Source organism: Fundulus heteroclitus, unplaced genomic scaffold (genome assembly GCF_011125445.2).
Source record: "Fundulus heteroclitus isolate FHET01 unplaced genomic scaffold, MU-UCD_Fhet_4.1 scaffold_92, whole genome shotgun sequence".
Classification (NCBI taxonomy): Eukaryota; Metazoa; Chordata; class Actinopteri; order Cyprinodontiformes; family Fundulidae; genus Fundulus; species Fundulus heteroclitus.
The window spans coordinates 561,261-573,464 of NW_023397384.1; the positions used below are offsets into that span (position 1 = coordinate 561,261).

At 42.1% G+C, this 12,204-nt stretch overlaps 1 protein-coding gene across 1 annotated transcript in view; it reads left to right on the top strand.

The window, feature by feature from the left end:
• pkd1a (polycystic kidney disease 1a) overlaps positions 1-12,204 on the top strand; it is a 91,213-nt gene that overhangs the window by 49,188 nt on the left and 29,821 nt on the right. Inside the window, 5 exon segments of the mRNA XM_036134812.1 lie at positions 2,148-2,323; positions 2,905-3,035; positions 3,737-6,354; positions 10,014-10,208; positions 10,303-10,602. Of these exon segments, the coding sequence (XP_035990705.1) occupies positions 2,148-2,323; positions 2,905-3,035; positions 3,737-6,354; positions 10,014-10,208; positions 10,303-10,602 (3,420 nt within the window).

Below are 12,204 nucleotides of genomic sequence, written 5' to 3' on the forward strand. Positions count from 1 at the left end.
TCAAATCTACTCAAACTAGTGAACATTTGAGCAATTTTTGCACAACCTTTGTATATAGTATGCATTACATGTTCTGTATGTTCTTCTTGTTCGTATCTTACTGCTTATATTTGTTTTGTCTTAGGGACCTAGTCTGCAAATTAGCTATTAGCTAGATGACCAATGAACATGGCATCGGTTGCCCATCAAATTGTAACAATTTTTTTGGTTCTATCCCTTTCAATTAAACGTATTAATAATAATAGTACTAGTTCATCATTTGAGTTTAGGACCTTTTAAAGTTAAGTTGATTTGAAAACCTTCTGCCGGAGGTTTTTCCTTCCCGTTAATGGGTGGTTTTTCTTCCCACTGTCGCTTCATGCTTGCTCAGTGTGAGGGATTGCAGCAAAGCCATGTACAATGCAGACGACTCTTCCTGTGGCTCTACGGTTCCCCAGGAGTGAATGCTGCTTGTCGGGACTTTGATGCAATCAACTGGTTTCCTTATATAGGACATTTTTGACCAATCTGTATAATCTGACCCAATCTGTATAATATGATTGAACTTGATTTTGTAAAGTGCCTTGAGATGACATGTTTCATGATTTGGCGCTATATAAATAAAATTGAATTGAATTAAACCAATAAATTAAATATTGTCTTGAAAGGAAAAACATGGAATTTGATTTTAGTATTTTCCAAGTCAGGATAAATATTGAAAATTAAAACTGAATATGGAAAAGTTAGAATTTTCAGACATTAGATCTTATTTCATTATTTATATAACACTCTGGAAACGTAAGGGGCTTTGTTACAGTAATTTGTATTTAAGTAATGACCTTTTTCTAGTACATTGCAGTGTATTTTAGACAAGGAAGGTAGTTTGAAAGAGGAGTGCAGGCATCATCTATGTTAGACATGAAAAACCAACAATAAATGGAGCAGGAGTCCTCAGATTTCGTCTTTCTAACACCTTCTCTGCAGCCCTGAATTGTCTCCCCAGGCAGTTTTTCAAAAATTCACACCTTGGGACATGTGATCCAAACAAATCACACAGCATTGTTGAGGATACAGGCAACATCGACCCAAATATTGAACTGAACAGCGGGTAGGGCCAGTAACTCATCTCCAAGTTGGTCCTTTGGTGACTTCAATCACTCTATTAGTGTGATTATTCTAACTACAATTATTAGCCTGTAACCTTCAACCATTTTCAGAAATGGAGAAGCCTTCTGGATGAGAGGACAAGAGAAGATATACTGTTGCCTTGTGCTTAAACATTTTGTGTTGAACATTGAAACGGAAATGTTATAGGAACCCTGCGTCAGGCATTAGAGTGCACACAAGTAAAGTAGAAAGCATAATCTTAAAAAAAAAACTAAAAAAAAAAAGATTTTTCAGAAAGCCTGAAGAGATGTTAATATAAAAACAATTTAAAAGATTATGACTCTGGAAATAAAGTATAAAGAAATGAAGCAGAATTAGTTTCCTAGGACAGTGCAATTTTTAGTTTTGTTTTTTGTTTCTAATTCATAATCACACCTAAGGTGCAGTTCACATATTAGCAAGCTGAATCTCTTCAGGACAGTAAAGGCCAGTGCATAGTCTCTTTCCCAGGGACAAAATTACATTTATCGGTTTTTACTGCCTTGGTTTACGAGTTCTTGCAGCTTGTTCTTGACATATATTCTGTGCAGAACTTTTTTTGACTGTAGTAGCCGACGGTTACTATAGACAAATAATTTGGGGGGGGGGGACCCACGAGCACTCCCTAGGAGTTCTGCACTTGTGTTTTTATAAACAATGAAATGTCCTGGCCAGTAAGAGGTTTATTTTTATTCTTGTTTCTCATTTACGCAATGACTCAATACAGTGGGTTGTGCGCTGTCTCTCTACTTGCATGATCAGGATAAGAGATTGCTGAAAAGTCAAGAATAAAGGCGATCACCTGGGTTTATCTAGACAGATACCTTTTTACCAAATGGCATTAAATAATCAGTAAATTTTACCTTATTGTCAAAATATTTTATGCCAAAAACCAAAGTGAAAAAAAATCACTTTAATTCAATCTACGTCGTAGTTTTGATTACATTTCATGCTTGAAAATGGCATTTACCTTTTTTTTTAATCATAATATTAAAGTTGCACGTGTCCTGCATCTCTTCCAGGTGACAGCCACGAACCATGTCAGCACGCTGACGAAACATTTCAACATAACCGTGGACCAACTGCAGCCAATGACCAACCTCACAGTGAAGGGGGTGCCAGATGTGGTCCCTCAGGGGTCCAATCAGACTCTCACCACCTCGGTGCTCGTGGACATGTCTGTGCCAGCCACGTTCCGGTACGATCCATTGGGGAAGGGTCAATGAAAACATGATTTACAGCTTTTGTAGATATGTCCTGTGATTTTTCTTACTGTTTATGAAGTAAATAAGTTGTCCGTCTCCCCAATCTGTGTCTCTTTTTCCATTCATTTCTCAACTTCAAGCTTCCTGTGTGCCGTAATAGCGCCACAGCAGTCAAAACAGAGCCTTAAATTTATAACCATGTGGTCAGGGAAGATTGCTGACAAGAATTTTCCCCTCTGTGCAACTGTTTCCCCAGCACTTTTCTTTTCTTCCCCCACTTTTTTACTCCTTTTTTCCCCTTCCTAAGCTCTCTTCTTTGGAGTTCACTCTCTTTTCCCCCTCCACTCCTGTCTTCTTATTCTAAATACTCTTCAAGTTTCTGCTTTTCCTTTCTTCATTTTTCAAACTCCGTCATTAAACCCTTTGTCAGAAAAGATTCACGTTTTCCAGTCCAGTGTGTATATTAGTGTGTACCCAAACTGTCACTCATATCATCAAGCTTTAGGGATCAAATGGAAAAAAAAAAAGCTAGATCCTCTTTTGTTGACCTTTCATCGTGTCTTTTCCTCTGCAGATGGTCTTTTGGTGACGGCGGATATGAGGAATTTGAGTCAAAGCCTCCATATTCTCCCTCTCTCCTCTGTCCAGTCTCTCCTAATCAAATTCTCCTGAGCAAAAACATCACCTATATCTACTCTCAGCCAGGTATGGCCTCCTTTCTTGAACCCGTCAAATAAACAAGCCCAACTAGAGCTGAAGTCTGTAGAGCAACTGTTTAAACCTTTCTATTGAATCAATCAGATTTAAATTTTTAATTGAGCTGAAATATGCAATTCTAAAATAAAAAGGTTTGCCATCTCTTTGTCTCTGGTGACATCACATAAAGCATTAGGAAACCGGTCAGTGTTCTTTTTTGTTTTTTTTATTCACTTTTCCCTTTGTTAAGATGTTTACCTATATTCTGTTTGGGTGCGTCAAGAGTTTTGAGCCACGTGGAGAAGGGAACGCTGTTGATTTCAGGAAAATTTGGCAAGCATAAAACCTACAGAGGCTGTATGTTAAGAGGTCCAGGGTGGAACTGGATGGCTGAATAGCTGATTATAAAACAACTATTCTCGCACCTTGGGGAGTGAGAACCAATTTTTGTGAAGTATGCAACAGCCTTAATATCGGCTGATCAGCTTAATTTTTGTGCCTTGTGTTTAACCTCTCAAAAAAGCGTAATTAGACAGTTTTTTTGCAATGTGCAAAACTTTGTAGTTTGTGAAATGCTACTGTGTAAATCCGTACACCATTACCCAGCTGGGTTTTAATTGCCAATGTACATATGTTGATGATGGTAAGCCAGCACAAAGTATCCTTGAAGCATTCAACTCATTCTCTTTTGTTACCCTCTTTGTGCACAGGTATTTACACAGCGCTGGTGTCGGTATCCAATCGGTATCAGAACATCAGCCAGAGCATCAACATGAGCGTTTACAGCATCCTGACTCGTGTGGACATACAGACGGAGCCGCCGTTCCTGCTTGTGGGCAGATCGGCTGACTTTGAGGCCCATCCTCTGCCCTCGCCGTACGGCATTCACTACGACTGGAACTTTGGGGATGGCTCTGCCCTCCAGCAAGGCCGCCGTGTGGCACACACCTTCTCACAGAGCGGCGCCTTCAACGTCTGCGTATCGGTGAACAACACCATCAGCTTCACGTCGGCCTGCGCAGAGATCTTTGTGTATGAGGAGATCGAGGACGTGACGGCTCAAAGCTCCTCTCCCACAGAGCTGCAAAGCCCCACCACGGTGTCGGCGCACCTCGGTTCTGGTAACAACATCACGTGGAGATTCTCCATGGGGGACGGGAGCATCTACACTACATCCGAACCTCGCATATCGCACAGCTACGTCAAAGAGGGCAACTACACAGTAAATGTGACCGCCATGAACGCAGTGAGCTCTGGCTGGACGCTCCTCCAGGTTCATGTGTTTGTCTTCCAAGTCATAAGGATGGAGCCTTCAGGATGTGTGCCGGAGCGGACCAAAGTCAACTTTCAGGCCTGGGTGTCCGGCAACGCCACAATTCATCTTTATCAGTGGAGCTTTGGGGATGGGAGCCCCAATGAAACACAACAGGGCAACCCCAGCATCTCACACACCTACCAGTCGAGTGGGAACTACCACCTCTCTCTGCTCCTTTCCAGTGGAGTCAACAAGGCCACCAAGGCTAATTTCTTCAACTGGGTGTGCGTGCAGCCGGCTTTGACTAACATCAGCTTCGTCCCTGAAAAATCACACTACGCTGTTGGGGAGGAAGTACATTTCAAAGTGACAGCTGAGCCGGAGTTCAACTACAGCTATCGGTGGGACTTTGGCAGAGAGGAAGGTCCATTCCTCATGCACAGCTCTGGAAATGTTTTAACAAAGTATAAAAGGCCAGGTCATTATGTGGTAACTGTTAATGTCTTCAACAACATCTCTGCTAATGAAGCCAGTGCCGTTATTGACGTTCTGGTGCCCATTGGACCGATCCTGATCCGTCACAATGGGACAAAGCACAATAACCTGACCCGGGGAGCTCCCTACACTTTCACAGCTTCGTCCATGGCCTCTGATGTCACCTACACCTGGAGTTTTGGAGATGGAAATGTGCTTACAGGCCAGAGTATCCTCTATACATACAACGTCTCTGGGATCTACAATATCACTCTGGAAGCTGCCAACAGTGTTAGTCAGAATGAGACTTTTTCACTGGTTACTGTGCTCGCGCCGATCCTGAGACTGAAAGTGAACGCCAGCTTGGTAAATGTCCCTCTGAACACTTCGGTCCACTTTGAGGCCTACAAGGAGGAGGGAGACGAAGTACGCTACTCTTGGATTCTGTGTGACCGCTGCACCTCGATCCCAGGGACCCACACCATGTTCTACACTTTTCGCTCCATCGGCACCTTCAACATCACGGTGATAGCAGAAAATGACGTGGGCACACAACACGCAAGCATCTCCCTGTTTGTCCAACGGGAGCTGGAGGGTCTGCAGATTTTGGCAGAGGACATCAAAGGAGGTGGGAACACAGCACTGGAGAGATGTTGCTACGCCACAAACAGTATTCTCCGCCTTCAAGCGGGATTGAAGGAGGGCACCAACATGACGTTTAGTTGGAACGTGGTCAGAGAGCTGGATCCTGACAGCTCATTCAACGCAAGCGGAAAAATAGTGGAGCTGAATTTCTCAAAGCCAGGACCCTGCGACATCTCTCTACGAGCAGAAAACCTCCTGGGTCAGCTTCTGGTCAACAAAACTATCTATTTTGTTGAGCGGCCAGCAGATGTTTATCTAATGATCAGCAAAAACCCAGTTGCCACCGGAGTTTCAACACGCCTGACAGTAGAGATGGTGAAAGGTTCAGATCTGCAGTATCAGTGGACTGTGGATGGAAGGACTCTACAGTGGGCTGAGTCTTGGTTGAACTACACCTTCGATAGTCCGGGCCGAAAAAACGTTTCTGTGAAGGTCTTTAATCAAGTTAGCTCAGAGAGCATATCGGAGATCATCCAAGTACAAGATATCATTTCTGGGTTAAGTTTCTCAGTATCCAATGACCAAGATCGGAGATATGTGGAAACTGGGGTTGAAACCTCTTTAGAGGGGAATTTGACGACGGGAACTGACGTCAGGTGGACCTGGGTGGCTGGAGGAAGAACTCAATCAGGAAGGCAAATCCTTTGGAATTTTACTGAGCCAAAAATGACCATCGTTACGCTTAATGCCACCAACGACGTCAGCAGCGAAGCCGTTTCCAGAGAGTTCTTTGTCCAGGATGGGATTAAGTCGGTGGACCTGAAGGCGAGCAAGGTGTTTGCTGCAGTTAACGAAGAGGTGGAGTTCACCCCTCTTGTGAACGGAGGTACGGACGTCCATCTGAACCTCACCTTCAGCAGCGATTCCACAATCTACCCTCTGCCAAACAAAACCTACAGGCACTCCTTCGACAAGGTGGACACTTACATGGTGAAACTGATCGCATACAACCAGGTAATACAAACGCAGATTGTTTTATCTAAAACACATCTCTTCTCATGTTTGTGCATTAGATAGTCTTTAGAAGTTTGCTTCGGATCACATATTATCACATTGAATCATGTACTTTGAAGATTTACCCAAAATGCTTTTTTGTCTTTAACAATAAAAATAACGCATCCAGTCATGCCAAAAGTACCAAATATATAATTCCCAGATATAACATGTTGATGAGTGCTATGTAATATTTACATCAAAATTATCCCAGTATAGCTAGTATTGTATTTCCCAATACAGATCCACTTATTTTTCAGACAATGCCTTTAGGCAACCCAATACTACATTTTATTTCATGAAATCAATCTCATGCATAACCCTAGCCTCGTGAGACCATCCTGATCTCGCGAGCTTTCAAGGTTTCACTCGCAGATCAGTCTGGCTACTTTCCGTTAAAGAAAATTTGGAGCCATTCACCAAACGAACGTCCAATCAGCGTTGGCTTTGAGGCGGGTTGAGGTGTGACGCAACGAGGAGCGACAGTTCAGTCTAAAGAACATGGCGGCTTCAGCCGATGAAACTAGCGTTAGCGCGGCTATCGAGCAAGTTTTATCGGACTTACAGAGTATTTCTTTGCTGAGCTAATGAGCCTTTACCTGCTGCAGCAAGAGTAGCTTGGCTTGTGGTTGTGTTTTCGTCGTCGCTCGTAACAGAGCGACAACGAAGCATGTTGACGAGTACGTCATATGCTTCGTTGATCTGATTGGTTTATTTGGCCCGTCTATCACCAACATAGGCCAATCAGCTAACCAGTATTTTCGCCCCTTCCCAAAATTACTTCAACGGAAGGTTTCCAGATGGATATGCGGAGCAAATCCATCTGGCGGAGTCAGGTAAGCATAACCCTGCAGTAAACTAAAACACTGTATTTTCAAAACTGCATCGCCTGGATAAGAGTGATAGATGGAACTCATTTATTTCCCACATCCTGCAATCAAATTGGTTCTTTCTGTAAGAATCAGAAAACGTAGCAGCTTTCTATGATCCAGGTGGTGGAGAGGCAGCGCTGTAGTTCTTTTAGCTGCGTACAGTCAGTGAGAAATCTGGATAGTCCTGTTTCTCATTGAAAGGATTTTGAACTACTTAAAACCTTTTTTTTTTTTTTTTAATCTCCTGAACATCTTTATACATATAAGTGGTGCATAACCAGTCTACATAGTATTGTAATTGTGTCTCACCAATAAAGTTCTGGACACTTCTGTACCCTTTCTCCTGAACGCCATTAGTATTTTGTCCCCACCAGTTTCTTCAGCCTCAACATGCTGCTCCAATGCAGAGTTAACTTGGTTAGAGAGTTGCTGTAATTATTGACTGTCACTGCCAAAAAAATGAAGTAAGGCAGAAATAATACAGCAAGAATCAGCTATGATCAGTCAGGGTTTGGAGCAGAACATAATATCCCTTGTGCCAATTGCAGGGGATGATGTTTCTTCCTTTGCGTGGGGACTGAACGTAAGCAACTAAAGTGGTCAGCTTTAGGACTACATCTCGTGTCCCTCCCTGCAGTACAATCTCCCTGCGACCCCCCCCCCACCCCCCCCCCCCCCCCACAGGGAAGACCACCATGTTGAAGACCTCAGCCTTGGAGATTTGCTTTCAATGTCTTGAACTTACATGGATGAGCGTTTCAGCTGCTCAGAGAAAGCCTGCCACCAACCAATATGTTCTCTCTTCTATTGTGAACATCATTATAAAGAGTAAAAAAAGTGGGATAGGAGGGAAACATCTCCAGATCACAATTATTGTGTTTAATGTCTTCTGCAAAACTGCAGCCAAAGTTGGTCACCTCACACCTTGCGTTGCACAAAACGTCATAAAATTTGTAAAAAAAAAAATTAGTGTGTGGAAAGTCAAACTTAATGGAGGTTTGATAAACAAGAACAAAAGGTCTGGATGAGATTAACGGGATCTGCATGTAATTAACCACCGGTATCTTTTGTTGTTGTGTGACCCTGATCTCCTATGACGTTACAACAGCTCCAAGCCTATCATTTCAATACACTATTAATTTATTTCATATTGGATTATTTTGATTGGTAAAAATCTGAAAAATCGTATCCCACAGTGCAAGGAAAAGAGACTTTGCCCAGTTACAGATTTCTACCGTTTTTCTTTCATATCACGCATAGAATCAATCCAGTTCAGTTCTCCTGTAGTGTTTGTATTGCAGTGCATTTGAGCAAGTCTCTCGTTATATTGCAGAAGTAGCCGAGATGAATTTACACATTTAATTAAAGGCCATGACTCAACATTTAAAAAAGAAATACATTTCTATAAATGCTTGCATGCTAAAAAAGAGATATGGATTCTTAATAACAAGCAGTACATGTTAGCAAAATCAAATCATACTGACTTGCTTTTTAGGCCAGAGCATCGTCTGAACGGAAATATGACATAACAGCTGTAAAAGTACAGAGAAGGTAAAATAAACAGCATGTGATTCATCACATGCTGTTTTAGGCACTGGGAGCTTCATTTTCTGGGAGTCATTTTGCAGATTACTAGTAAAAAGGAAAGGGAAAAATAATCATACCGATGTTTTAAGATCAAAACTAGCCTCAAAGCCAGAGGGATAGCTTCTTGGAAATCTTAGAAAAATGTTAGAAAAAAATATTAATAAGTGCTTAATACGGCAGCTTCATTTTTACTTCAAGAGAATCGATGTATTTATGCTTTGTCAGGGGGAACATTTAGAGGAAGAGAATAAAAACAACCTTTTCAAATCGGGCAAAACAGCAGAAATCCAATTATATTTCAGCATAGATTTGAGTGCACTTAACTAATCAGGCAAAAGAGTTCCCATGTTTTGTCCTGAATGAGCTGTCGATGCCTTCAAGGAGTGGTTTTGCTTCGTCAGCCACTCCTGGGAACGTGCGGCACTGTTCCATGTTTTCAATATTTGTGAATCATGGCTCTCACTAGGGTTCAGTTGGGGTCTCAAAGTCCTAGAAATGACGTTGAAACCCTTTTCGAACTGATGGACGTTCGTGACTTTGTTCCTCAACGGTTGCTGAGTTTCTTTCGATCATTCAGCTCTTACCAGGAAACAAGGTTAATCACAGTTAATTTATGAGTCAACAAATTAAAAACAGCAAAAAAATGTCGCCTTTACGTTGATTTTGTTTGTAGAAAAAAAATTGCATTTGATGATATGAAACAAGTGTAACAAAAAAATCAAAAACGAAAAGGAAAAATCATTTTTACAGGACTGTATGTACAAGTGATACATGTCTTTATAAGCCTTACTTTTTAGTTTTACAGGTGCATTTATGTTCAGCTGATCCACAAATCTGCAAATTTCCACACCATATTTGTAAAAAAATAAAATGAAAAAGCAAAAAAAAAAAAAAAAAGCAGCAGAAATAATGAAGCCAAACAGACTAATTTTTGTGTTTGAAAGCATTTTATTAAAGTGGGACCAGAGGAGCAGGTTGTGGTCATTTCAGGGTGATTTAGATGCAGATTACAGGCTGCTGGAAACCGCTCCATTTTAATACGTTTCTACTTCCCGTGTAGCTACAGTATTAGTTTAAAATGCTGTTATGATTGTTCTTGTTTCTGATTGTGAGTCTCATGAAAAATTAAGTAAAACATTCTTTTTTTTAATGACAAACCAGGTAAAGTGCGTAATCCATAAGCTCAGGATTGAAGTGATGGAGCCAGTGACTGGGCTCTCCATCCGCGGAATCAGCCCAGCCATCCCCGTGGGAGAGAAGAGGTTGTATGTAGCCGAGATCGTGACGGGCAACCCTGTTAGTTTCCTGTGGACGTTTGACCTGCACCACCTCAAGACCCCAGGCCGTGGCAAAGAGGTCTGGTTGCTCACACAATGAATATCTCGGTCTTTGACGTAACTGTAAGGGTGGGCAAACCGTCCCGAACGTTGACCTGTCTCAATGACCTCAGGTGTACTACACTGCAGAAGAACCGGGCCAGTTGATCATTTACCTGGGGGCTATCAACAACATACGCAGTCAGAACATCACGGAGCGCATACAAGTGCAGACCCTGATGAAGTCGGCTGACCTCTACGCAGTGCCGCAGGACACCTTCGTCAACAAGACAATCAAATTGATTGCCTCCATTACTCCCAAATCCAGCCCTGTGTACTGCTTATGGGACTTTGGGGACGGCTCCGTGACGGTCCACACCAACACCACCACCGTGCGCCATAAGTACAGCCATCCAGGACACTTTTTGGTCCAAGTATGTGCACCTCTTTGTTTGAAACAGTTCTCTGTCCATTGACATCTAAAGATGGCACAAAAACATTTTACAACCCCTTAAACTCCTTCCCATTTTGTCACCTTACAGTCACCAACTTCATTACATTTTTTGGGATTTTATTTACTAAAAAGCTGCAGAAGTGTGAAGGGTAAGGAAAATGGGTCAATTGCACTTTTTAGATTCCTGTTCTGTGTTGCATGTCAGCTCAAACTCAGATTGGATGGAGATGAACTCTGAACATTGCTTTTCAAATCTGGCCATGCAGTCTTAATTGTATTCAGGTCTGGACTTTGATTGAGCCACTGTAACATAAATATGTTTTGATTGAAATCATACCCTTGTTAGCCTGGCTTTACGTTAAAGGTTCTTTTCCTGCTAGAAGGTGAACCTTAGCCCCCGTCTCCAATATTTTGCAGCATCTAACAGCTTTTCTTCAAGGATAGCCCAACATTTAGCTCCATCCACCTTCCCATCATCTCTGACTATCTCCTGTATACATTCAGGTTGAGCTAAATGTATACAGGGGAGAAGCAGGCGCAGTGAGGGAGGATGACTTAATGATAATTATTAAGGAACTTACAGAGACGAGCGGAACCAGGAACAACGAGGATCTACTTAAAGCAGGAACCGGGGCGGAGCACAGCAGTCGAAACCAGCAGAGAATGCCTGAGAGACTGGATGCTGGGGAGGTTTCCTGCTAGACTGAATGCAGAAGGCTCTGATTAGCAGAATGAATGTCAGCTGTGAGGGGAAACATGCATGAAGATGACTGCAGTAAACACAACAATTAAACATGGAAACTAAACAGAGCACAGAGAATCTAAGGAACACAATTCAGACCCTAAATACACTAAATACCTGAACACAAGCACAGAATCATACATCACCACAAAATAAAATAAAATGAGAGTCCCAAGCTAATCTCTGTCCCTGGTGAAGAAAAGCATCCCCACAGCATCATGCTGCCAACACCATGTTTCACTGTGGGGATGGTGCGTCCAGGGTTATTTGCAGTGTTTGTTTTCTGACACAGATAATGTTTTGCACTTGCAGGCCAAAAATCTGATGGACTCAGAGACTAATTTGGTATATTTAAATATATCCCTCTTAGCGATTTTCCTATGTTTACATTTGTAGTCATTTTAGTATTCTAGTTTTCTGTGATCCCGGGTTTATGCAGTACTTTCTCGCAGGGCCTTGGATTCAGACAGAACCACACCTGTTCCTCGTCCATTCATTTACCCACCTGTGTTGCATTCAAGAGTCAGCCTCCACAGGATTTATACTCCTTGGTTCAGTTACTAAATAATATATTCATATTCATATATGAATATATTCGGGTCTCCTACATGTTTTTTAGCAAATTTCCGAAGAGACTTCGAATACTTTCTCTCAACAATTTCTTTTTTTTTTTTTTTTTCTGCAAAAAGGCCAAATTTGTGCCGTGCACCACTACTGGTTGTATGTTGACAGATTGGTGCACCTGAGCTGTGGATCTGTGCAGCTCCTCCAGAGTTACCATGGAGTTGATCAGGTGGCTCCTCCTCTAAGAAATGCTCTTCAACCCAATCCGCTCAGCTT